This window comes from Propithecus coquereli, unplaced genomic scaffold (genome assembly GCF_000956105.1).
Source record: "Propithecus coquereli isolate 6110/MARCELLA unplaced genomic scaffold, Pcoq_1.0 Scaffold27, whole genome shotgun sequence".
NCBI lineage: Eukaryota > Metazoa > Chordata > Mammalia > Primates > Indriidae > Propithecus > Propithecus coquereli.
In genome coordinates, this window is record NW_012148285.1 from 3,174,781 (window position 1) to 3,202,236 (window position 27,456).

General features: G+C 45.1%; 2 protein-coding genes across 9 annotated transcripts in view; one reads left to right on the top strand and one right to left on the bottom strand.

Moving 5' to 3' along the window:
* GLYR1 (glyoxylate reductase 1 homolog (Arabidopsis)) overlaps positions 1-22,882 on the bottom strand; it is a 34,756-nt gene extending 11,874 nt beyond the window's left edge. For 3 of the 5 annotated variants that reach the window (XM_012647713.1, XM_012647712.1, XM_012647711.1), the window contains exons 1-10: positions 22,807-22,882; positions 21,729-21,765; positions 20,706-20,785; positions 12,113-12,251; positions 11,325-11,567; positions 6,259-6,345; positions 5,355-5,411; positions 4,575-4,625; positions 4,408-4,481; positions 2,390-2,489 (exon numbers count right to left, since the gene is read on the bottom strand). In XM_012647713.1, the coding sequence (XP_012503167.1) occupies positions 2,390-2,489; positions 4,408-4,481; positions 4,575-4,625; positions 5,355-5,411; positions 6,259-6,345; positions 11,325-11,567; positions 12,113-12,251; positions 20,706-20,785; positions 21,729-21,765; positions 22,807-22,844 (906 nt within the window). In that variant the 5' untranslated portion in view covers positions 22,845-22,882. The remainder of the gene's footprint in view (positions 1-2,389; positions 2,490-4,407; positions 4,482-4,574; positions 4,626-5,354; positions 5,412-6,258; positions 6,346-11,324; positions 11,568-12,112; positions 12,252-20,705; positions 20,786-21,728; positions 21,766-22,806) is intronic. The other 2 variants (XM_012647715.1, XM_012647714.1) reach the window with 1 other exon arrangement.
* Positions 22,254-27,456, top strand: part of UBN1 (ubinuclein 1) — a 32,681-nt gene continuing 27,478 nt past the window's right edge. For 2 of the 4 annotated variants that reach the window (XM_012647708.1, XM_012647710.1), the window contains exon 1: positions 22,254-23,952. The gene's annotated coding sequence lies outside the window, so the exon portion shown is untranslated. The remainder of the gene's footprint in view (positions 23,953-27,456) is intronic. The other 2 variants (XM_012647707.1, XM_012647709.1) reach the window with 2 other exon arrangements.

A 27,456-nucleotide genomic window follows, 5' to 3' on the forward strand; every position in this document is an offset into this window, starting at 1 on the left:
AAAAAAAAAAAAAAAAAAAAAGATAGACAAATCCCTTTCAATGGAACTGTGTCACTTTATAACGACCATCAGCAAGCTCTCAGATTACAAGCATTGAGTATATAATTTAAAAACAACAAATAAACATCCATAAACACATTTAAAAATTTTCCTACTTGACAATTTAACCAGTCAAAAATGGCTACTTTTTGTCTGATACATTTTGATTACTCTTGATTACTGAAACTTTTCACACCTTTGCTTTCTTTTGTGAGCTATGAGCTATTCTTTTGTCTTAGTTATCAAACTATGTGTTTGATAAAATCAATATATTACCCTTTTCCTATCATATTTGCCACAAGTACCTCTAGCTGGTATACCTTTCAATTTTGTTTATTTTTTCTTGGGGAATATTATCGAAAAATCTGATCTTTTTCTTCAGTGATTTTTTTACTGCTTCTAGGTTTAGAAATATCCACGTTAATGTTTAATTTTATTTTCTTCTGGTTTTTCTCCTTTAAATAAAATCAGTAATTGAGCTGGAATATATTTTTGTAGGTAGGAAGTGAGATTGGCATGCATTTCCCCAAATTTCTAACCAGTTGTCCTGAACATCATTTACTGACCAACCCTTCACTCTGCCTCACTGACAGGAAAGGCACTGCACTCGCCAGGGGATGCCCGAGGCTGCCCGGTCTACCTGCAGTGTCTGGGTCTCAGCTGCAGCCTGGCAGTAAAGTAGCTTTATATCATGTTTTCACCTCTGGGGAGGGTCCTCCTCATTGCTCTTGCTTTTCTCAATTAAAACTGCTTCCTATTATTCCAAAAGAACCAGAGAATATATATATATATATATTTTTAGACAGGGTCTCACTCTGTTGTCTGGGCTAGAATACAGTGGCAACATCATACATAGCTCACTACAGCCTCAAACTCCTGGGCTCCAGCGATCCTCTTGCCTCAGTCCCTTGAGTAGCTGGGACTACAGATGGGTGCCACCACAGCCAGGTAATTTTTAAATTTTTTTATAGAGATGGAGTTTCACTATGTTGCTCAGCCTGGTCTCGAACTCCTGGCCTCAAGAGATCCTCCTACTTCAGCCTCCCAAAGTGCTGGGATTACAGGTGTGAGCCACTGCAACCAGCCAAGAATAATTTTTATCAAGACTTTTTAAAAAATTCCACGAGGATTGTCATAAGATTAAATGGCTTTTGGACGATAATATTTACTAAGTATGTACGCCTAGATTTCCTGGTTACCCTAGCCTTTGGCAGTAGCAGGGCCTTAGAAGAATGTCTGAACCACAACGTGAATCCTGTCAGTGGGGCCCTTTAGGTTTCACTCCTGACTCAGGTCCTCGCAGTGCCTGCCCAGGTCCCAACACCTGCAGCCCAGACCTGAGTATGGCCTTGGTGCCTGCTTTCCCCACGTCCCTCCAACACTCCAACCATTGCTCTGTTATTCTTGAAAAGGACATTATTCCAGCAAAGTGAAGTTTTTACTGTGCTTGGAACATTTTTAATTCTAGGTTATCAACTCTTCCTTCAGCAACCACACCTCATCTCAGCTTGCACTGGGGCTAGACTGCTCCCAGGGCCCAGAGGCACCTCCTGTGCACACGCAGGCACGCTCGCCCGTTTCACTCATCTGTGCTCAGTCATACCATGGTCCTTAATGGCCTGGTACTTTTCCAGTCTCTCTTCCTTCCCTCCATGTAAGAAGTACAGTGCTTTACTTTTCTGGTCCTCAGACTATGGTTCTCTACCTTTCCTTGGGTGAGAACTTGATGGGCATCATGGCCTCTCCCCGTTACAAAAGGTGCTCACCACCTTAGGTTGAGAACTTCTAAACTCATGCTGTGCAATATGGCAGTCACTAGCCACATGAGGCTATTTAAATTTAAATGAAATAAAATTAAAAATCCAATTTTTCAGTTGTGCTAGACATGCTTCAGATGTTCACCTGCCAGACGTGGCTAGTGGCCACTGCATTGGACATCACGGATAGGAACATCACCATCACCGCAGCATGCTGCATCGCATCAGCATGGCCCAACGGCAGAGTACCACGCAGCCACGAAAAAGAATAAAGCAGACCTATCTATGTGCTCCATACGAATGACATTCACTACATATAGAGGTATGTATTTGCATATGCATGGTAAAAAGGATACAAAAACCTAACATGAGCTACCTTGGGTAATGGCAGGGATCCCTGAGTATTTTTAAATATTTCGTTTTTATAATAATACCCTAAGCTTATATAATACCTCTCCATCTCTACCTGCCTGGACTAAAAGCTTGGCTTCTGTGCTACCGCACGGCTGAGCGGAAACAACCGGAGGGGATTCCTACCCTTAGGGTGACCCCCACACTCCCCCACCTGACAAGCACCACCCCTGAATGCTTACTTTCTCTGCTGTGCGGTTCCAGACAGTGACCGTGTGACCCATTTTTAGCAAGTTGGAGACGATGCCACTTCCCATGAGGCCAAGGCCCAGAAATCCTATCCTGAAACAGACAGAGACTGGTCAGGATGAAGGGGGAGGGACAGGGTGAAGATGTGTCCTTCATGCAGCGTAAGGCCGGCTCCCTCACACAGCTGGGGGTAGAGGACCTCGGACTGCCAGAAACTGCACCCGGTGTGCTGACACTGTCTGCAGAGCCAGGGGTACTGCATCCACACCTTTCCTTATCGTGCTGTGGTCTAAAAGGGTCCCTAGATGTAAATGGGCATTTCTAAACCCTTGACTACCACAGAAAAGTGACATGGGTTCAGAGCAAGTCTGCCAGGGCAAGTCCCCTTGCTGCTCTGATAGAGGGTCTAAGCTTACAATGCCATCACAGTGACGAAGCAGACGTTCGTACCTTTCCAGTCTTCCTGTGGTCAGCAGAGGCGGGCCTTGTCCCTGCTCTCCAAAGCTAAGTCCTTCACCCCGGCGTTGGACCCGATCCTTCCCAGTGCACAAGTTCTCCTTCCCACGTCTGCCTTCTCCCAAACCTCCTGCCTCTCCACAGCCCCTCTACCTACAGGTGCGTCCCAACCCTCTGTCCACTCAGTGGACAAGCTGCTCTGCTCACCTTCACGTCTGCAGCCTGCTCCCTCCCATGACCCTAGAACTGGGGGCTGGTCGGGACTACTGCTATCCCCACATTCTCTGACAGGTATTTTTATCTTGCCCAAACATCTTTTTTTGGTTCCTGCACATCTTTACCTCTCCTCGAGTGTGACAATAGCTAAAGATGCTTCTTTCCTCACTTCTGACCACACCACGTGCATGTTTTCAATCCGGCCCCTTCTAACTCTGGCCATCCTCTATAGCGCCTCCACCTGGAACATGCTGTCCTGCATTTTTGGTCTTCTGGAATCACCCCTGCAGTCATCTTTGCAAATGGGCTCCTCTACTCAGAGGCTCTCCTCACACCTGCTGGAATACCTGCTGCTCACATTCTCCCTGTCCCAGTCTGTACTAAGTTATTTGAATCAAATGTTGAAAAGGGAACTCACCCCCTCACCAACTTAGGCCCCCTTGCCCACTAAGTTTCAAGCCCAGGCTTAAAAACAAGCAGGTATTTTGTCATTCATGGTTATTTGGGTAGTGCAACATTCTTCTATGACTTTATATTTTCATATATATGTACACACACACACACACACACAAAATTAGCTCTTTTTTCCTAGAGATAGGGTCTCCCTTTGTCACCTAGACTGGAGTGCAGTGGCCTGATGGATCATAGCTCACTGAAGCCTTGAACTCCCGGGCTCAAGTGATCCTCTTGCCTCAGCCTCCCAAGCAGCTGGACCTATGGGTGTGTGCCACCACACCTGGATATTTTTTATAGAGATGGGGTCTTACTAGGTTGCCCAGGCTGGTCTCGAATTCCTGGCCTCAGGCAATCCTCCTGTCTCGGCCTCCCAAAGCGCTTGAGCCCAGGAGTTTGAGGTTACAGTGAGCTGTGAACTCCCCACCACACTCCAGCCTGGGTGACAGAAAGAAACCCTGTCTCTAAAAACCATACACATATAAATTCTTGGGCTCCGCCCCAGACCCAGTGACTGAGAAGCCCCAGGGGTGGGGCCCAGCAATCAGAGCGTGACAAGCCGCCGTCCAGGAGACTCTGAGGCAGAGGCCAGTCCGAGAACCACTGCAGCAAGTGCTCCCTGTGCTGCTTTCTCTCGCGTTACAGGACCAATCCTCGGCTATGCCCAAGGGAGACACAACTGTAAATTTATATGACAATTTCTCTGTCCTACGAGTCAAATTGCTCCCAGGCAAATCATTATTAGTAAGAATTACAACGTCCCATCTTTCCATTCAATCACAGTGACGGCTTGGACACAATCTTTAAAGAGACCCTTTGGGGTCACCTCCCCCCCCCCCCACAGCAGAACTAGAGCCACAGGAGGCCTTTTCATCAAAGGTCCTACTTTTTGTCTGTGGGTGTGATGCTGCCATTCACGGCTGTGCTGTCAGCTGCCTGGATGGAGGTGGAACCAGTTTCCTAGGGACAGGAAGCACAAATCACCAAGTCAGTCTGCCCACGGTTTAAGGCCCCAGATGAAAATAAAAATGGAGAGGCGTGGAACCTACATACCTCTTCACATATTTTCAATTTCTTTGTGATTGCCTGGTAACAGACAGCTGGCTAATAAAGAGGGAGAAAAAAAACACTTAATAAAGTGAAGACTTAACCAGTCTTCATTATAATTCCCCTAAAAGGTTAGGCCTAAAGTCAGAAGTTAACATTGAATATTTATTTGTTGTATACCTTTACTGAACTCCAGATGATACACTACAAAGCTTATTACCTCATTCAATTCTCCATGCAACTATATAAGGTTTTTTTGTTGACCATGATGTTGACAATCAGAGGTGTTAAGTCACATACCCAGAGTTACAGAGCTTGGAACCCAGATCTGTTCAACTTCAAAGCCAAAAACTATCACCGGATACTAGCAGGGCTCAGCCTAACCCACGACACTGCAGACTTCAGGAAAACTTCCCTCTGCATCCGCAGGACTTGAAGACTGTCTCAACCAGTGACCCTCAGGATGTATCCACGAAGTAATATGGGCCACTTCACAGGGGCCAATAGCTCATGATGTTTCGTTTCTGCCCTAGACTCTACAGATAACTGCAAATGTTACAACCACACAGCTAGCTGGGTTTTAAAAGTCTTTTGGGGGTATATTTTTAGTCTCAAAAATGCCTGATTCACTAGTGGGCCTATTCTGTGACTTTTTGTCTAGTTGTTCTGGGCAGGGAACAGGCAGAGCCAAACTTTTCCCACTAGCAGGGAGAGGTCTCAGTGGAGGGGCACTCTCCCCTCAGGCCAGCCCTGATCAAGCACTGGAAGCCTCGAAGAGCAACTCACCTTCTCTGTTTGGCTCAGCAGGAAATGATGGAAATGAGGATCTGCATCTTTAACAGGCTGAAACCAGAAAACAATTAAATAAAACAAGTTATCTTCCACCAAAGGTCACTTTCTTCTGCCTATAACTGGACTCTCCTCTGGCTAAAACACCTCTGGGTTCTGATTTTTTTTTTTTTTACAACTGTCTAGAAACTCTTTTCCCATTTTTGGACTGCCTTCAAAGTGGAAAAGAATAGATGTTTCTGCCAGGTTAGTATGGAAATTATTCCAATAATACTGAGAGAAAAATGTTCAAAAGCATACCAGTATTTTTTTAATTCAGTATTCACCAGGCACTTCAGATAACTCAGCAAGACTAAGCCACATCAATTTGCAGGATGCTTCCAATTTTAGGTTTTTGGCGTACTTGTATCTAGTACCAGACCCTTGAGGGTCTTGTCTTCCCAACGATCAATATTAACAGAGAAATAGAGTAGCAGTGACTGCAGACTTCCAAGGGCTTTTCACAATTATGTCCAGCAACAGGTGCAGCCACGCCAAGAATAACATAACTAAACATCAAAGTTGTATTTATGGATGAGAGGATGTTTACAAAATATTAATTGAAAAGAATTTGTGGAATGATCCCATTTTTGGGAAAAGCAACCCTATCCCCAACAACCAAAATGACTCATAGGTATATAATCACATATATGAATGCTGAGTGGGTATAACCAAAGGTCTGGAATCAGTTATCTCAAACTTAACAGTGCTCACCACAAAGGGTGAAGATTTTTACTTTTTATCTCATGGACTTTTGTTCTGTTTTGCAACTTAAAAAAAAAGCCTCATATACAAGAAAAGGGGAAAAAACGGAAAAGAGGATCACAATAGTAACATCAGGAACCCACAGGAAAGTTCCTACCTCACTGGCAGTCGGCTGCCATTTAAATGCCGCCATCGGTCCGGCCATCATCCCCTTGACGGTACTGGACTCAGGGATGGTGAGATCCTACAGGGGAGGGAGAGGCACAGCACCAACATGCTTTGCTTCCTTTAAATCGCATTCAACACTCAACCAAAGCCCTGGCAAGCCCCACGGTCTGCCTGTAAGTTCAGCCACCCAGGAAAGGTTCTGATGACTACTCCTCAGGAGAACAAGTTCTTCCCACTAACACAAAGTGAATATTTCTTCTGCACTCTTGAAATAACAAAACGTGTTCCTATGTCTAAATTTCACAAGGATGGAGACAATTAGAAAACCCAACTACGGTCTGTAGTGTTGTTAGCCAAGTCGCTGAGAAAATTCCTTATGGCAAATAACGAACATTAAGAAAACAGTAGTGGCTTCAGAAGGAAGCCACCCTATCTCAAAAAATGAATCAAGTCACACGATACTGATGAGATCTGCCCAAATTTCACAGCCACTATGTGACAAAGCCATAATTAGACCCCAGGACAGTGGGAACCCAAGAGCCCGGAGCTCTCCTGAGATTGATGCTGGGAGAAGACCTAGTGGAAGGAGCAGCTACTCCTCCAGCAGCCTGGCCCACGCTCTTCCTGGGCAAAGGGTCACCTTTCCAGCTTTAAAACTGGTCTGGTCCCTCTACTGTACTGATGTTACCTTGTACTACTACTCCCCTTTCCCACGCCCTCCCAGCCACAGAGGCCCTCCTGATATGCCCCTGCCCAAGCTGTTCCTCCTGAAGTTTTCCCAATCAGAGAAAACGGCCACTCCATTCCACCACGTCGAGATCTTTAGTCTTTTTTGACGCCCCTCCCCCAATCCATGGGCAAAGACTGTGGCTTTACCACTGGGGATCTAGCCAATCCCTTCTCAACACCCCTGCTGCTAATACCCAACCCCAGGCCACTATCACCTGTCACTTGGACAGTTGCAAAAATAAACCTCCCTGCTTTCACTCACAGTCTAGGCTTTACACAGCACACAGAGTGATCTAAAAAGTCAAGTCAGACCATGTCACTCCTCTGCCTAAAACTGGCTTCCAGACTAAGGCAGTAAAGCTAAAGGCTTTATTATCATGGCCTATAGAGAGGGGAGGGTCCTACATGTTCTGTAACCCCCACCCGATGTGAAGCTCCAATCTCACATCCTATTTCTCCCCGCCCCCACTCTCCCACTCACTAGCACCCTGTTGGCCCTCCACCCTGTCTCCAGACACACCAAGCATGCACCTGCCACGATGCCTTTGCACTGCCGAGAACATTATTCCAAGTTATCTCCTTGGCGCACAGGCTCGAGATCTCTGTTGTAATGTCACCTTACCAGAGTGGCTTTACCCGACCTCTATCTTCCTCCAGTAGAATGTGATGCTGATGTTGATTACAACGATAGCAAACGCTTTTACAGGGCTTACTATGTGCCAGATATCACTGAAAGTGCCATTTTATATGTACGTTCTCGCATAATCCTCACTACCTCATAATACAGAACTATCATCACCTCTGCTTTACAGAAGAGAAAACCAAAGCATGGAGAGCTTACGTAGCTTTGCTTAAGGTCATAGAGCTAGTCTTTGGTGTGGTAGATAAATTTTCAACTCACGGAATTTGACTCCAGGGTCTGTGCTGTTAGAAGTACGTTCTAGGAAAGTGAGAACTTTGCCAGTTTTGCCCACTCTGTACCCCACACTGGGAACCATGCCTGATGCAGTCAGGGTTCAGCATTCACTGAAGAAATGAGTATGTGTCTACCTGAGAGGGGCCTCATCTGACCTTTATGCTGCTTTCTCTCCAGACACCTGGCCTATGGTGCAGCTGCTCAATAAACATTTGCCGAATGCAGAGGTGCTGGGGAAAAAAATGCCCAAGGCAGTGCTGCCCAAAAGAATTTCTGCAATGATGGGTGTGTTTTTTTTTATCTGTGCTGTCTGACACAGTAGCTGCTAGTCCCTTGTCACTGTGGAGCACCCGAAACAAAGATAGTGTGATGGAGAAATGAATTTTAACTTGTATTTAATTTAAATTTAAATGGCCATTACTTGCCTAAAGTCACAGCGACAGAACAGGAGCAAGGGGAACACAGCTTGCACAGTTTCAAATTGCTGCTCTTTGTAAAAGAGCTGGATGCAGCTCTCTTAGGGAAGTCCAGACATGAACCCAGCCTTCGCCTGCCTGTGTGTAACTGACACCTCTGCCATCCTGGAGGTCAGCCTTTCCCGTTAATCCTCATGGGGCAGGAGATTATACCCCGGACGGCACTTATCTGGGGCTTTGCCCACCTCAGCCTATGTGGCTGCTCACTGTTTCTGAGGAGAGCTCGACAGCCAGGTGACAATGACTATAGCAACACACACACTCTTTGGAGACTACAGGATACGTCAGATTGTCAGATGCGCCAAAATTTCAAAGCCCCTGGAGGTGCTGAACTGAAATAGCTGTCTGTCTTTTCCTGCTGACAGGTCCTACCACTACAGGCCAGACTAAGCACAAAGACCACTCAGAATGGATGCCTCCAAGGGTCAGTAGGAGGCAGAGCTCTTGGACTGAAATCTGGCTAAACATCACAGGGATATCTTGCTCTTCTGTGCTTCACAGACATTGCGATTGTCGTGGCAACCCTGTGTTGAGTGAGTCCATCGGTGCCATTTTTCCAACAGCATGTGCTGTGTTGGCACTGTTTCGCAGTAAAGCATTTTTAATGAAGGTATTTACTTTTCTTAGACATAATGCTACTTCACACTTAATAGACTACAGTATAGTGTAAATATAACTTTTATATGTACTGGGAAACCAAAAAATTTGTGTGACTTACTTTATTGCAATATTTACTTTATTGTGGTGGTCTGGAACCAACCTACAATATCTCCGAGGTTACTACCTCCCCAATTCAACAACAATTCAAACTCAAGCGCAAACTGCTTTTTATTGGGACCTTGTGAGTCTCTAGTTGGTAGGCAGCAGCTCCTGGGGCTGCACTAAAACGACCTCTAGGCTCTTACAGCACAAATGGCTGTTGCTTGTGAAAGGAATGTAAGGACACTGATCAAATTCTCACAATGGCCCTCTGAGGCATGTTTACTCATTATTTCTAAGGATCAGATTAGGAAACTGAGGCCAAGGTCACATAATTGCAATTCAAACTCAGGACCTTCATCCTAACCTCTCCTTTGTACTTCCCTTTATTCAAAAAGAAGCTATTTCTCTCCAGGGTGACACAGGAACGGGATAGATGCATGGCTTCAGATACCAGGCAATGTGGATTCGGGAAATACTATAAAACCTGACAGCCCAGATTCCCTTTGGATCCCAGGAGATAAATTCAAAGGTCATATTACATTTTTTGAGGACAGAACTGGACCACAAAGTTCTCTGTGCACTCAGCTGGCAGTTTTTCTAAACCTCTGCTCTGGGCTCCTGGTCATCTAGGAAAGTCACTACCACAATTGTTCTCGTCTCCTCCCTTAGTCTTAGGTCACTGCACAGTGAGAGGACCTTCCTCCTCTATTCCAGAGGCCACACGCTGGCAGCCCACAGGCTGAATCTGGCCCAGAGAGATGTCCCTTTGGACCCATTAAGTGTTTTTAAAATTTGAATTAGCTTCTAACACTTAAAATTGGGACATTTCACATAAAAGCTTGCATTTCTAGCTTCTCTTAAGAAAAACCACTCTGACAACAACTGGCTGGAACTCTGTAGACAGAGCATGACCCGCGGATCCCCAACTCGGCAGCCTTCCTGCTCTTAGCATGGAGGCGGGTGAGGCTGCGGTGCCTCACACCTCAGCTGCTGCTTCTCACATCCCATCAGCTCACCTGCTTGCGTTACCTGCCTGGCCTTGCAGGCGTCTGCATTTTGAGCCCTGATCTGATGTCTAGTGTTTCATCACGGGCTCATCACCCACCTGTTTCCGCCGGCCATCTGGCTTCTGTTCCCTTTAGCCTGCTACTGACAATCCTCCCCTGTGTTCCCAACTAGACCAGTCCCTCATCTTGAAATTCTCTCCGTGGGCTTTTAAGACTGGTCCCAAATCTTGTCAGCAAGGAGTCGAGAGATGCACCATTTCCACTTCATTTCGTCTCGCCAGCTCTCCTGACTCCTTCCCCCGCCGCCTGTGGTTCTCTGCACGGCAGGCTTCTGCCCCTCACTCTTTTCCCTCCTCCCTTTCCCGAGATAAATTCCGCCTTGTCTCAAGGATTCAGGCACCGCTTCTACACACTTGTCTCCCAAAGCTCCATCTCCAGCTCTGAGGTCTGTCTGGGCCTCGCCTCAAGAGCTTCAAACTCAAAGCAGAACCAGGTCTCGTTCCCCGTCAGACAGCTCCACTTCCCCACTCCTCTACTTTTAAGAACGTGATCGCTGTTTTTCCAGAATGAAGTTTCAAATCATCTTTTCCTTATTCTCACTCATCCTCTATATAATCAGTTGCGAAACTTCAGAACTCCTCCTTTGAAGATCCTCTCACCTATTTCCCTTTGATATTCGCTATCACTCCTTATGAATGGACACCTGGCTTTCCTCTCTCCTCTGCACTCCGTGACGACTGAGGCAGACTGGAGCACACTGCCACCTTGACACCCATCTCGAATCCCTTCCTGGGCCCCCAGACTCCTGGACGGTACCACACTGCTTAAGTAGACCTCAAGGCCCTCCACAATCCAGGGACGAGCTGCCTTTCTCTCTCTATTCTCCCCACTGTCCTCCATTTGTACTGAGAACATCCATGCTGACACCAAGCCTCGCGTGAGCCCTGCCCTCCATCTCCAGAATGTCTTCCCTTCTCTCTGGCTAAGCCCTTTCCAGGGTCAGCCACTGCACGATGGCTCAGGCAGATCACTCTCCTGCCTCACACTCCCACTTCACACCCGTGCACCTAGGTCGCGTCTCTCACCTGGTCTGCAGGATTCTTTAAGACAGCACTTGGCACAGGACTCTACTCCTACTCCACAGGTGGAAGCATACTGTAGAGCTCAACTCTATCTTACACAAAAGGGAGTCACTAATCCCGGAAGCTGCAGAGATAAAACAAACCTTCTCATCCTTTGGGGGCCGACCCCGCTTCCGGGGACTCTGCTCTTGGGCTCTTTTCAGAGGGGATTTGGAGCCTCTCTCTGAAGAGCCTGAAGACACCCTCTTCTTTCCTTCTCCCACGTTCTTCTTCACCTTCCCTTCAGACAGGCTAAGCTTGCGCTTCTCATCACCTGAGTTTGGCCTACTTCTCTCCTCACTGGAATTACGCCGATTCTTGTCATCAGCAGAATTGTGGGATGATGTCTGAAAGTTTAATAATAATAATGATAACCACCACAACAGCTGCTGCTGCCAGCACACCACCATGTATGTGCCCTGCACACTGCCACGGGTACTCTGTGAGTATTATCCTCACAATAACTCTATGAAATAGGTTCTGCTGTTGTCCCTACTGACATTTGGGGAAGCAGATTAAAAAAAAAAGTATTTGTCCAGGGTCCCTGAGCTAGGAGATGGGATTTAAACCCAGGCAGTGTCTATGTCCCAGAGGCGGTGCTCCTAATCTCTGTGCTTAGGGAGAAACGGCCTGTGCTGTACTCAAAAGCAGAGATACTTCTCCTGGGTCCAAGCAACCTTCCTAAAAGCAACAACCTACTCCAGCAAGGTTAGCCGCATGCACGGAGCTTCAAGCTGATTAGCAAAAACACTGATACCTTAGAATTGAAGTAGCTCTCCCCATTGGCATCTCATAATAGAGTTTTGGGTTTGGGTGACATTTAATCTGTTAGTTACTAGGCAAAAAATAATCGGTTTGGTGTTGGCACAAATTGAAAACTGCAGTCTCTCACCTGGTCTTTCCCTTTAGCTCTCCTGAGGAACTCTTCCACGGCATCCACAGCTTGCTGGAATCGTTTGCCCTTGTTAATCTTTATCATTTCCTCTTTGTGAGCATGATACGGCTTTAGCTGCTCCACTTTGATCCAGGCACTAGCAGAAAACAAACACAGACAGGGTATGATCCACTTCCCATATGCCACAAGGTATCAAAGACCTCATCAGAGTAGACCGCAAATATCCATTTGGTGTAACTGGACTTTGCAAGAGGCCTGACATTTTTCAAAACATGCTAACAACCACCCCAAACTCTTGAGCCTAAAGAATATTTTCTTGAAACAAGTCAGGCAGAACAACCACCTCCACGAATCAGAACATTCCTCAAGTGAAATCACTGCGCTGTAGGCTATTTATTTCCACTCTGGCTCACCAGCCTCCAGTGCCCAACCACACGCACCCTGCCACATGCTGAGGGTAAAAGAAATCTGGACAGACTCTCCCATTCTGACCACAGGGCACAAACGGCCACACGCAGATCCCTGGGAACCGGGGCACCTGGAAGCATTATAAATGACGGCAGCATTACTGTGTGAGCAAACACCTGTAGTCTGTAAACGATTTGAATTAGATTTATGATCTGTCAATCAACCAAGAGTCAGGGATGTTACTAGGACTAAAGAAATGCAACATCTTCTAAAATTTGCTGCTCTTACAGATATTTGCAGCCACTGAGCCTATATTTGTTCATAAATGATGGTAACCATGGCTACCAAACCACACAAAACATGGAACACACGGTTTGGAATGAGGGCAGCAGTCACATAAGGAAGCCTTTGAAAACAAGATTCTTCTTGAGATTAAAGGTAGAAGAACATACTCCTCTAATATTTAATTTTTAACTTCTACCATCATCAAAGTGTAACACATGAAAATGACAAAGCAGCCAGTCGTCAGTTTTGGACTATCTGGCCCATCATACCAACCTAAATGAATCTGATGCAGCTGGCTTTCTGTGGCTTCCCCAAATGACATTCAGCTTACAGAATCCAAGTATAAAAGAGAATTCTATAGGCTTGGAAAGTTATCAGTTAATGTACATGTTTTACCCTGTGATACTCACAGGTTTCATAGTATGAACTTTACAAAAAGTGGGTCAGGTTAAGGATATAGGAACTGAGCTATCTCACTAACTTAAGGTTGTTTCCTTTAGAGAAAGCTAGAGAATATTTTCTTATATAACAAGACAAAGTGCTAACCTTTGTACATAAGAATAATGCTACCAAACTACTATAGGTTACCTATACTTTGAGTGTTGCACTAGCAGTATGATGATGGGTCTGAACAAACAGGACAGCCCGGGGACCCTCAGCCCACAAATGCCAGGCAGCAAACCAGGATCAGGCATGGCATCCATGGCTAAAGGTAATGATGAATGGGGGGTGGGGCACAGGAGCTGGTCTCTCTGGCACAGGGCTCCAACCAGGGGAGTTAAACAGATACCTTTCCAGAGACCAGCTCATCTTAAAAGTAAGAAATTCAACATGAAAGAGCCAATGAGTCCATCTATAGGGAAGAAAAGTGGAATGAAATTTCAACTCCATGTGTTCTAGCAAGCGTATCAGTGAACTGATTCCCCTGCCCCTCCTCGCATTTACAGGGACTCTAAGGACAGACCAGAGCAATCAGAGACAAAGCCAGCCCAGCCCGCTAAGCTGGTGAAGCTGCCATGTAACTGGTGGCTATGAGACCACAGTGTTGGGGATGTAGCTTAAAGAGCCATGACACTTAGGACTGGCCTCTTCCTTCTAGCATCTTCAGGTCAGAAGCTGAGACTCGCATAAATTCCCAGTATAAGACCAACGGGGAGGTTTTTATGGAGCCCCTTGAGATGGGACAACTAACTCCGCTAATCACTAATCCCACCCTGCCCCCGAACCTGCTGTGGCCATGCCTGCCTCCCACCCCCAGTCTCACATTAACCCTGATCCAGAGTGAATGAAAAGGCAAGGATATCTGCGGAAGAAGCCCAAGAAATCAACACCGATTTTTTGGTTGAAGCATTTTAAATAGATTGCTGATTTCTGCTAGAAGGAACAATCCAGTCAAAACTTCACTCACTCTAAAGACAGGCAGCATTTGAGATACAAAAATGAAATTTTTGAAATGTTCAAATGGTCTGTAAATGAAGTGTCAGTATAAATAGGACTTTAAGATGGTAAATGCAAGAAATGTTAATCTATTTAAGAGATCAGCTTATTGTCAGAGAAGCATTCTGTTACATCAGAAAAACAGTCAATAAAAAAACAGCTCACCAGAGCCTGAGGAGGATTACGTCTTGAAAGCAAACCAAACTTAAATCACTTTGGCCATCTGAATAAACTGTTTTCTCCAAAGGCTGTACTGAAAACCCTCTGTCTTCTTAAAAGGGTATGCTTTTCAGCTGGAGCTTCAATAATGCTGAGGCACATCAGCCAGGCCAGGCATGCAACTGGTGATCAATAAATAACCACTGGGTAAAAGATGCCTTCCAGGCAAGTTCAGCGGGGCTGGACTGCTGACCAGCGGGTTAAAAGAATGCTCCGTTTTGTAAGGCTTTGGTGTTTGTTTTGCGGTTGTTGTTATTGTTGGTTTTTAAAGTGACTGTTCTCCTCTTTCCTTGATATAAGCTGTAACTTGTGGCTTTCCTCATACCACCCTCCCAAGGCCCAGATAGAGCTGTGCCTTTTCAGCCCAATTTGCTGTGGCCTGGGAAGTCAGAGAAATCAAACTTACTCGTGTTTAAAGTACAAGGCTTTGCTTTTATGTACGAGGGAGTTAACTACACATTGTTTATGGTAGTAAATGCATGAAAACAAGCTAAGTGGCAATCACCGAGGTCATCACAAAGGAAATGGAAGGTCCCACAAGATATATTTGGCTGAGTGGAAACCAAGAGGAGGGGCAGAGTGTGCAGTGTGCTAGCACTCGTGCAAGGACAAGGAAAAGGGAGTATGTAACTTCCTGACTATGCACTGCTGCCTCTGGAAGGACTCATCATAAGAAACTAGCATAACTGAGTGGCTAAGGGATGGGGATGAATAAAATCTCACTGATTATAGCTCGATTTTTTGGTGGGGGGTGGGAGAGAAACCATGAACCTGTATTATCTTAAAAAAACAACAAAAAAAACCCCCAACGAAGCAATACTAAAAAGGCTTCTGCCATAGAACATGGACTATGCCAACTGCCAGAGGGTTTCCCCCGATGACTTCCTGGTTTGCAAGTTTGCTCTGGGGGGCAGCTCCTGCCTGGCTGCTGATGTAACTGCACCTGTAAAACAGCCAAGAGCAGCAAGCTTACCCAGGTGTCTAGATACACTTCCTACAAAGTCTCTTCATTTGCAAACACAGAACTGCCACTAAACCACTCTTGGATTACTTCACTCAAAATGAATTAAAAACCCTGCATTTTCAAAAACTTTCAAACTTCTAATCTGCTTTCCCCTTAAATGAAAATCATACATGTAGATATCATATTAAAGATGTCAGTCTATGAATAATCTCAAAATATTCTTGCATAGGTGGCTTAGCCTTTTGCACAGACATAGTGATCTGGGCTGAAGCTTTGAAGGAGAGGGAAAGAGGGAGGCAGAGGGAAAGGGAGAGGGAGAAAGGGAGGGGGGAGAGGGAAAGAGGGAGGGGCGGGGGAGGGGATGGGGGAGAGGGAGAATGAGAACACACAGAAGCAGAGTCCAAAGGCGGAACAGAGGGTCAGAAGATGTGGGTTTGCTTCTCCATCTCGATTTGGTGAGGAGTACTTAGTAAACAATTTCTATGCCTGCCTTTTTTAAAAAAAACATCAAAAGAGGCTGAAGATTACTGAGGTGTTACAGGTCCAAGTTTAAGCTCCTCATAAATAAAGGCACCAGGAAAAAAACACAAAGAAAATAATGAAGAACTTCTCAGTTAATTTTAAGCAACCATTATCTTACAGACATCAACAAAGACTTGTAGATAAGACAGATCTAGAAGATTTTGTTTCCAAAACTTAAAAACATCCCCACATGCTGGATGAGGCTTTCAGGCTGTGCTGCCTATGTCAACACGGCCAGCCACTCTTCGGGGGCCGGATTCCACAATTCTGTTGCGCGACGTCTGCTACCGCAGCAGCCACAGAGGGAGTCTCCCGTAGGACAGGAGCTGCTGCTGGGAGTGGAGCATCTGCTCCAAGCTCTCTAGGAAGGCTACAGCCCAGCCCTGGCACAGGGACACTGTTGTCTCAGGCAAACATCCCAACAGTGGCCCTCACCGTGCACTTGGCTCGACTCTCTAACTATTACACAGCACTGAATGTAGGAAAGTGGGTCAGTCAGGTGCCAGGTGAAAAGAAAAAGGGATACTCCCGGGGTTCCAAACTGCTAGGCTTCTAATTATCAACCACGGTTGATTTTTCTAGAACAGTTACTTTTAGTACTGACTCAGACACCTCACACCCAACCAGACCTGTCCCACCTTACATTGGCTTGATGTAAAAAGTACCTCAAGCTGGGATCCTGGACATCTTATCACTTAAGTCCATAGACCCCTGGCCTCTCAGTTTCTTCTTTTGTGAAAAATAAGAACCAGGATGAACCTATCCATTTTCTGAAAGGGCTGCTGTGAGGGTCAGATGTGAAGATGCTATGGAAACTCTTAGGTAGTCCTTTGCAATCTACCCATTGTTTGCCCACAGTATTCTCCAGATTGGTCTGTTTCTGTTGGCTTCTGAGCACCTGCAAACTAAATGAATATTCCCTCCATTCTGCCATCCACAGCCACTGATGAAACTTCTACACCCTAAGCTCTGTCTCTACTCTGATGGGCAACCACCACTGATCAGACCTGCCCAAGGTGAACCCTCACACACTCGATACCTAATCTTTGGTGTGGTCACCTGGTGGAGCCAGCAAAGTTATGCTGAAGTTATTTTTCCCCTTGTAACTCCATGAAAATAGTTCTTAACACAATTGTGGGCAATTCTGTCTTGGCTATCTGGCTTGGAGAGCTGAATGCAGCCATCTTATTAAGTCCTTCTCTCACCAGAGATGCCTGATTAGGAAGGTTTGGCCCTCTCTTCCTAACAGTGGGATGTCAACACAATTTGTTAGATATTTTGGCAGAGGAAGGGAGAGACAAAAATTAGGTTTCTAAAAGGTTAGACTCACCATTTATCTTGTCATAGGGAGTTATCCTTTTTACTCTTTAATAAAGGTCTTGCTAATAGAAAAAAATCATAACTATGTATATTTTCCCTAAGTGTGTCAGTTTTGAAATTGAACATCTCTGAGCAAATTCTATATTCCTCAGGAGTACAGGAATAGCCCCACTGGGTCAGACCTACCCACCCAGGTCAGGGCCCAGCAACCAACAGAGCCCGCACCCTAGGATGTGTCAGGACCACCCATCCCCCACCATGTGTTAAGACGTCAAGTGTTAAGATGAGGCAGAGTCTGGATTCTACTGCAGCCACTTATGGCCTTGCCCTTCACAAATTAGTTCTCACCCCTGAACACCCACTTGCAGTCCCTGTCTCCATCACCTCTGGAATGCCCATTTCACATAGTGCTCCTTGTGTTTGTCCTCAACACGGTCACACAACACCCATCGAACTCCTTAAGGCCATTCACTGTTTCATAAGTTCAGATTGTGCTCTTTTTTTGGTATTTGCTTTCCGATATTAAAGAGTCCTACTCTTCTGTCTGAGTTGGTTCCCTTTTGTGAATCTTGACTAGCTCTGTTGGATCTCTTTGATGGCATGAACTGAACTGCTCACAGTATTCCTGGTAAGGCACAGTACAGTTTTACATAAAGGTGGAATGAACTGGGCACACTGTAATCCTGTAATGCCTGTAATCCTAACAATTTAGGAGGCTGAGGAGGGAGGATCACTTGAGGCCAGGAGTTGAAGAACAGCCTGGACAATGTAGTGAGACCCCATCTCTTAAAAAAAAAATAAAATAAAAAACTAGCCAGGCATAGAGGCTGAGGCAGGAGGATCACTTGAGCCCAGGAGTTTGAGGCTGTAGTGAGCTATCATCATGCCACTGCACTCTAGCCTGGGCAACAGAGACCCCTGTATCTTAAAAAAAAAAAAGGTGAAACAATTTATTGCTTTGTGTTCAAAGCCCTTTTGGTAAAAAGAGCATACCTGGCTGACATCCTTGGCAATCTCCAACTCTCGATTTCTTTCTTTTCAAACACAAGCACACACACTTGCTCTCCCTTTCATGGGTAGAGTCTATATCTGTTTCTCGAGTTTCCTTTTCTTAAAGGCACCTGCTTCTTACCAGCTCTTTCCCTCTCTTATAACATCTACACCTTGACCACATGTTTGTTGAACATGTGCTATATGCCAAACCACATTCTACATCAGTTATGCTACTTTTCCTTCATAACTATGAGGTAGGGGTATTATCCCTATATGTGGAGGAGGACACAGGGGCTTAGAAAGGTGAAACAGCTTGCCCAGATCATAGAGCAGGTAGAGCCAGTATCTGATGCACATTAGGCCAGTAATCAATCCAGAAGTCTTTCCTTGAAGTAATCTGCTGCCACCAGCCAATCTGGAGACCTTACTTTAGGTAACAGAAAGATACTAAATAAAATCTGCCTTAGCCCTAATCACTAAGGAAGTGTTCCTCCTTTAGAGAACTGCTACAGATCCCGACCCTTTGTTTCCTTTCTCTAAGTTAACTGCCTACCCACAAAAAGACAACATATCAGTCCCATAGTGACTTAATTTTTAAATAGTTTTTCATATGGAACTCCATCAAGTGAGTTTAAAAGGTTAAAGATATTCTATCTAGCAGTTGCCCTGCATCCACTTGCTTATAATCCCTTAAAGAACTTTAGTCAGTCAGTTAGAAATCTTATCATCACCACCACCACCACCGTTAGGTTATTTTTGTGTTCAGTCAGCATATCATCATTAGTTTCACTTGTTTGCCTGGGTTGAGCACTGAAATTCACTCACTCCAATTTTCTGTGTCCTATTTCTAGTACTTATACACAAGGATGACAGTTTATTCATCTAGCCTTTCAGCATTTAAAGTAAAATGATAAGGAGACAATGGCTTTCAGGCCCACAGTAACCAGAGTTCCCATTTTTGTTTCAGAGTTGTGTAATTCTTCATCTAGCCAACCAACTTTGGGCCAACCATATTGCCTCTGTTATTCCCAAGCACAAGTTACCCCAGCTAGGGAGCCCCTCTCTTCCCATGACACACGGAGCTGAATGCCCAGCTGCTCACGGTATCCTCATGCCTGGAATGCCCTTATTGTTCCTGCCCATCCAAATTCTACTCTACTTGAATCCAGAGCTGGACGCAAATCCCATCTCTTCCATTAGCCTTCTTGGACCTCACTGTTCTCCACTGGCTGCTTCCTCTTCTAGAATTCTTTAATAATTACCTACATCATTCATTCCACACATAATCCCAAATGTTTACATCTTGTCAGTTAACTTAGCACCTGGAAGGCAAGGACCACAACATCCACTTTCCTGGGAGTTCCTTTCAGTGTGAGGCAACGCAGGATGTGGACACGCAATCAATACTTGTTTTATGCACCAGGGCAATCTTCCTCACCGAATCCATGGCATTATAAGAACATCCCCTCTTCCAGGTGCTCTGGCTCTCAAAACTCCAGGCCAGTGACTCCCCTGAGATATTGCCACCATAGGGCTGCTAAGTTGGCCTGTGATAGAGAATTGTGGCTGGGTGTATTTGGATTGTGAAGGCAGACATGCCATGCGAACACTAAACCAGGAAGAGCACTCTGATGTATGAACTCCTGAATGGATGAACAACACTGCGTATAATACATTGCCTTCTAAAAACAAATATTTTAACTATCAGTACTATATTTACCAGAAAAGTCAGACATTTTTTCAAACCTAAAGCTACATTTGCCTACAAGAATCATAACTAGAAATACAACTACTTGAAGAAACCAATCTAGCTAGACCTAGGTAATCAACTTGATGAAAAAGCTAAACAAATCGCCAGAAACGCAGGTTAACACACACATTCTTCCCCTCAGTATGACTTCTTATATGGCCTTATGCCAGGTCAAAAACACTTGTGATTAATGGTACTAGCTTCCTCAACTTTAGGACAGATCTGGTAATAAAGCTCTAGTATTACTAGCTCTATTAGAGGCAAATCATCTAGTTTTACAAAAGAGGACAGAATTAAATAACTTTTATTAAGATAATTAAAATTTTAGTTTTCACTGTACATCTCATGAATAAACCATGACATACAGCATTAAAAGAGAATCAAACATGGCTCTTTAAAAAGGAACTGCCTACGGAATTGGGTAAAGAAAAGAAACTATCTCAATGTGATTATTATGTTTAGAAGGTAATGAACTCTAGTTCTTACCTGACTGATACAGGCCCTAGGACAGTTGCCCAGGACAACTTTTGAAAGAAACTGCACCTTTATTTAGGTAAGGAACCAGAATGATATGCTGTTCTTATACACTACAAGATAACTGAACTGAGGCTCCCTAGAATATTCTCAGAGCAGCTCAGACTCGGGGGGTAACACCCAAAGGCAAAGTGAAACTCTTGGTGAGTACTACTCACTGATCTTCTGTTCCGAAAAATTTCACAAAGAAGCATTTCTTTCCACGTGGTTTCTTCAAGTCCTTAGGTGGATTAACAATCTGGAGAATAAAAGGGGGTGAAAAAAAAGGTTTGATGGCAATACTGCAGCCTACTAGAAAGTAATTTTCCATAGCTCTAAGTTGGTAAGAAAAAAATGAAACAAAAGAATTATGTACAAAAAAGGACCCAGGACCTAGCACTTGTCCAAATCTAGCACTTTTCTACTGAGATGTGTGGAAACGTGCAAATATTCTAGAAGTTCCCTATATTTAACAAGTAGCATGGTACTCAGAAGACACAATATCCCTTTTACTGCAATGGCCCTGTTTTACAACAGTTAAAACTAAGATCAACATCATTTCTTCTACAGTGTGACCCTGTCATTACTGAAGAAATGTAGAGCACACTTTGAAATACTTCTTGTTCAGGAAGAGTTGAGACAGGTAACAGCGAAAATAAAGGACAACTGAGCACGGAAAATACCATATTGCAAATAGTGTAAAGACATTTCCTGGGCTCCTAGCAATATAAAAACAGAACATTTGGAAAGCTATGGTAGCTTTCACCTCATGCAAAATCTGGAATGCCAACTTCTGCAAAGATGCACTGGAGCAGCACATATGGTAACATGGAAAAAAGAGTTAAACTTAGTTGGGACAAAAATACTTTGGCTTTTCACTAACCTACATTTAGATTTCTCTCTTCCTGGAGAATTAATTTGTTTCTCCTTTTGTTAGATTTAAGCATAAAGCCAAATTCAACTTAGAATTGATTTCTGGTGTTAAAAAATGGCAAACCTCTGATACAAGAAATAAGGATTAACTGCAGATTAAAGATCTGGTTTGTAGTGTATTATCTTTTCTAAAATAACTGACATTAGAGAAAATAAAATTCTACGGGCCCAGGTTAACTCAGTATTAGAAATCGAGGGGAATGCATGTCATATTCCCCACCTCCTCAAACTCAACTTCAGATAGCTTCCTTTAGTAGCAAGACACTCACCTTTCCTGGCCAAGGAGGATACCGGCCGAGTTTCCCCCTAGAGAAAACACAGAGAGTCACCACTTGCCCTGGAAAAGTCAGTCCATCGCCTTCAACCCACTCAATACACAATTTATTTTCCTAAATCTCTTCTGGCACCCTCAAGTGCCAGAACAAAAGCCGGCAAACAGTTCTTAATCTGGTTTCCACAGCTGGGCCTGAGACCCTAAGAAATAGAATGCATTTCCATTTCTTGAAACGTATACGTAAGTGCATAACTTATGTGCATTCTTCTGTTGACAAGGAATACAGAACAACAAAATGGTCAAGAGTCACTTGTCTAAAAAGCTTTGCAATGACGGGGGCGGGGAGTTTCTCTGTAAACACAGACTTCTCCTTACTAAGTCTGGTATAATTCAACAGGAGACCAGCACGGCTTTGATAAATGCTAATACAAGCCTCCCTCTGGGAGGAGAAACAAGCTACGCAGCTTGAAGGAGGCGGCGACAGTCAGTCTTGGTTCCAGTGGTTGTCTGGGACACAGAAGCAGACCACGAGAGGCACCCAAGGCAGCACTGGTCACTGCCAAGCCATCAGTTGCAAAGGAGAAGTCCCCTCTCCGTTTCTTCACGGGGCAGCGCCAGCAGTCTGGTTTGTACAACCCCGGCCGAGCCGCCCGCACAGGTCGGTTCCATCGTTTACGAAGGTTTTGACGGACTCGCCATAGCGAGATGGCTCCGCGAGTTCCCCGGCTCTCCTGCTTTCTGGGAAGCCCCAGCAAGACCCCGGGACCTGGCGTCCGCGGAAGCCGGGCAGCACCGGGGGCTCGCTTCGCAGGGGCCACCGGTGTCTGAGGCCCGAGTGCAGCCCTCCCTCGGGCGGCCTCATAGCCCGGGCCCGCCGTGGCCACCCTCGGCCTCAGTCCCCCGGGGCTGGACTGCCCCTTCCGCCCGGCGTCGCTCGCAAGAGCCGGCACCTTGTGTTCCCCTCATTCCACGGCCTGGAGCGCATAGAGACAGCTCCGGGGCTGCCCGCGAGCCCCGCGCCCAGCGGGGCAGCTTCCTGGGGCGTTTCTGTTAGCCCGGCCGCCTGGACTCACCACACCAAGTCGCCGAGCCGCAGACTCACAGCCGCCATCTTACCACCCAACCACCGCCGACGCACGGGCCGCCGGGAACATCAGGTCGCTCCGGCACCGCCCATTGGAGTGCGCCCGGCCACGTGACGGGGGCCGGCTGTCATCGGCCACGCTGCTGCTGTGACGTCACCGCGCTCGACTGAGCTCATTGGCCGGCTGAGCGGCACGTGACGCGGGAGCCGCGCTCTCCGCGCGCCGGAGCGCTGAGATTCCCGGCTCCTTCCTCCTCCCTCCGGCTCGTGACAACGAAGCGCCCGCGGTCTGAGGCGGCGGCGGCGACGGTGTGGCCAGCCGGGCGCCAGAGGGAGCCGGCCTTGCGGCCCGTCCCGCTCCCGGGCCCTGGACTCAGTCCCCCACCCCCTCGGCGCTTCCGTTACGGCCGTTGGTCCGGCGCGGGCCCCGGGGCCATTCCCGAGCTCGAGGCGCCGGCTGGCCCCGTCGCTGCGCCCGGCAGCTGCCCGGACGGACCTCGGCGCGGCCTGGAAGCCAGCGTCCGCCCGAGCCTGGGGCCCCGCGCCCGGGGGGCTCTGCTCGGCCGCTTGCCTCCTGGGAGGCCCGGGTGTCTACGCTCGTCCGTCCCGCCGCCTGGGTCCTTTGGAGAGCTCTTCTCGACGGCCAGCTTTCGGAGGCAGCGTCCGATCGTCGGGTCCCGCGCGGCAAGTTCTCCCAGGGCGCTCGGTGGCCGCTCCGCCGTTGTGCTCCGAGTTGCTTCGCGGACGCCGAGTTGGCATTTCTCCGCTTTCTCTTGGTCCGGCGCGCGGCGCGGCTGACGAGGCTCCCCCGGGCCATGGGCCGCGGCACGGGCCGGTCGCCCGCCCGGAGGCATGGCTCGGGAGCTGGCCGCTAGCTGTGCCGCAGCCCGGGATCCCGGGTCGGCATGAGGACCGCCGCGAGGGGACGTCTGCGGCCCGCGTCGGCGCTCGGGACAAAGGTGCGTGTCGTCGGGACAGGGTTCTTTCGTTAGCCTTGCTGCGGTTTTCACTTTAGAAGAAGTTGTGACAACAGGAAGACAGATGCCAAGCATACTTTCGGCACCTTAAAACGGAACCATTAACTGGGAACTAACTGCAGCTGAGCACAGCCAGTGCCCTAACTTCAGTAGACCAGGTAGAAACAAAATTTTACAAAAAAAAAATCTCAATCCAAGTTACAGACTCCAACGTGTCTAAGTCAAAGGTTGAAGAGTCACCGCTTGCTTGAAAAGGTGGCGGGTCCACACGCATTTCCTGGAGGCATTGGGTCGTACGTTTTTGTTTTTAAGCGTACTGGGTTGTCCGCAGCCTGGGTTTTCTTTGGAGACCGTTTTCCCTGAAGTACCATGAATTAGCTACAGGGACTGTAATTTCCTCCGTGTTTGCGTTTTTAAGACAAACTGATTTTTAAAGTGTATTTAAGGCTATGAGAAATAATAAAATTAGACATGTTACTAATTTAAAAATTCTGAATTGTTAAGGAATTGGAGGATATTTTAATAACTTAACAAAAAATGACTCTTAAATCACCATTGCACTGAACCTAGAGGCATTCCTATTAAAGTCAGGAACATGGCAAAGAATATATTGTTTAATATTGTCTTGGAAGTTCTAGCCAATGCAATAAGACATGAAACAAAAACAAATATAATTTTTCAGAAAAAGGGAGAGAAAATTCTCATTCCTGTGGATGATAGGACTGCCTATTTTGGGGGAAAAAAGAGAAAACCATTAATATGTAAGAATTCAGTAAAGTGGCTCTCTCTACTCTCTTTGAAGAAAAAAGGAAAGACTTCAGTAAAGGGACCAATTACAAACTCACACATAATTTAGTTTTTCTGTTTCACCAATAACCAGTTTGAAAATATAATGGTTAAAAGGATGTATTTACAGTAACAAAATATACAATTCTGGTAATAACCTGAAATACAAAGGAGGCTAGCATTTTCTCAGTGACATCAGTTGAGGTTTAAGAGGAATGTTTCTGTGTATAGAATGCTATACTTAGAATAACGTGCAACTCATTAATGTTGAGTTTTTAAATACTGAGCTATGGCCGGGTGTGGTGAATAACGTGCAACTCATTAATGTTAAGTTTCTAAATACTTAGCTATGGCCGGGCGCGGTGGCTCACGCTTGTAATCCTAGCACTCTGGGAGGCTGAGACGGGAGGATCTCTTGAGCTCAGGAGTTGGAGACCAGCCTGAGCAAGAGTGAGACCCCTGTCTCTACTAAAAATAGAAAAAATTAGCTGGATGTGGTGGTGCACGCCTGTAGCCGCACCAACTTGGGAGGCTGAGGCAGGAGGATCGCTTGAGCCCAGGAGTTTGAGATTGCTGTGAACTAGGCTGACGCCATGGCAGTGTAGCCCCAGCTATAGAGCAAGACTCTGTCTCAAAAAAAAAAAAACAAAAACAAACACCCAGAATTAAATACTTAGCTATTTTTAAGTCTTATAAGTTTTACTCACAAATCTTGTTTTATTTAAAAATCTAAGAATGTTTATATAAAAACACAAATACTTGAACTTTGACAAATTAAGGCCCAGTTTAACATATTAAATTCCCTTAATTCTTTTTACAAAGCAAATTAAAGTTTCTTAAATGTTTTAAACTGTAGTAAAAGCTTTGTTTTTGATTCTCTCAAATATTTCAAACTTCTAAAGAGGTGAATTTATAAACCTAATAGTAAAATCTTTCCAAGGACTTAAGCAACCCTTGTAAGTCTAATAAATGTGTAAACGTAAGGTTCTTTTAAAAAATGCAAACACTTTGAAACTTAATTACATTTTCTTAAGCATTTCGGATTAAAATTGTAAGTCTAACATGTCATTCTTTAATATATTGGATTGTCTTAAATGTTTCAAACAGCTTAGTAACAGCAGCACATTATGATGAAACATACCAAAATCTAACTTCTAAGTGTTAATATACCGAAGGGTTGATTGACTTTATCCTCTAGTCCTCTTTCTATACCTTGTCAGACTTGCAAAGTCACCTATGCAGTTGAGAGGAGCAGTTTTACCATTTGGGTGGATTGAAGTTGCAGTCTCTAAAACTTGGACTGAGATAGAGTTATGTTTTTAAATTACTGTCTAGACATGGACACTAGGACCTGGTTGCCACTTCCAGGATGACCTTCCTAAATCCCTTGGTTAACTTGTCTGATTCCCTTCTTGTAGTGAGACTGTGCCTTCTCTATCAGTGGCGCACCTGTAAGCCTCCAGCTGGGATTTATTTTTACAACCCAGTGTATCACAAGCGTCCCAAGGGCCTTAGAGGTTTCTTTTAGGGGAATCTCAACCTCTTGGTACACGTTGGTAGATGGTCTTTTGCACTGCCAGCCTGCTTTACTGCTAATCACTTTGCTGCTTGATTAGAATTATTTTAATTCTTCATTTTTAGATACTTTGTTCTTTGATCTTATAGATTGCAATTTTATGTCATAATGGGAAGAATATTGGATATATACAAACACATCTACATATGTATGATATATACAAATTTTCCTCAATTCATATTTGTAATTTATTTACAATCAAAATACAGTGAGCTTTTTGGGGGAACCTGCCAAAATAATAAATAGGCTGGAATAGCCAAATACTGTTTTTAAAAGAATAATAAAGGTGAAATTTTAATTTGAGATATTAAAATATACCATAAAACTTTTCAAAACAGTACAGTACTGGTTGAAGAATCTCCGAATACTGGATTAATATAACAGATGGATTTCAGAAATAGACTTCAGACATCTACAATGTTACTATATGATATATGCCAAATCAGCAGGTGAAAGGATTATTTAGTGATTGCTGGAAGAGACCAAATTAGAGCCTCTCCTCACACCTTATAGCATAGTAAATTCAAGTGGGATTAAAGAGTTAACTGTGAAAAATGTATCTGTGAAAGACCGTATAGGTAAATTCTTTTATAAGATCTCTGGTTGGAGAAGAGCATTATGGGCACAAAAGAAATGAGAAGAGTCATAGGGAAAAGAGCCTAATTTTGACTGCGTCAAAAGTTAACATTTCTTTCATCATACCTCATTCTAAGCAAAGTTAAATAGCAAAACAGGAAAAAGACGTATAAGAGATGTGTTAGACATTATACATTTGTAATGTTATAACTTATATATTAATATAATATCAATAGTCCTTACAAGTCAATAAGGAAGTCACAGCATATTCAACCATTCCCTGATGGCTGGGCATTCAGGTTGCTTTCATCATTTTTTTTCTACAAACAAGGCTACAGTGAATATCCTTATTTATTGGTATGGTAGAAAGTTCACACAAGAATGTGCTTTTAAAAGTAGAACACAAAATTATACATGAAGCATACACAAAATATATGTATATGGCATATATTTGCATATTTATATTCTGTAAATATTTGAAATTCTGGGATTCAGATTCTACTTTGACCATTCCCAAGTGACTTTGAAGGTCTTTAGCATGTAATAATTTGTTACTTTGCCAAGGCCAGTGTTTGGTGGTGGCAGGAGGGTGCTCTGGAGCTTGTAACTTTGTTTGTTTGGAAGTGAGCCTTGCCACACCCCTCCTGAACTATTGGTTCTTTACTATCCCAGGGTAGGCAGTACCTTCTGTTAGCTGGTAAAAGCTTTGTTATTGTGAAAATTG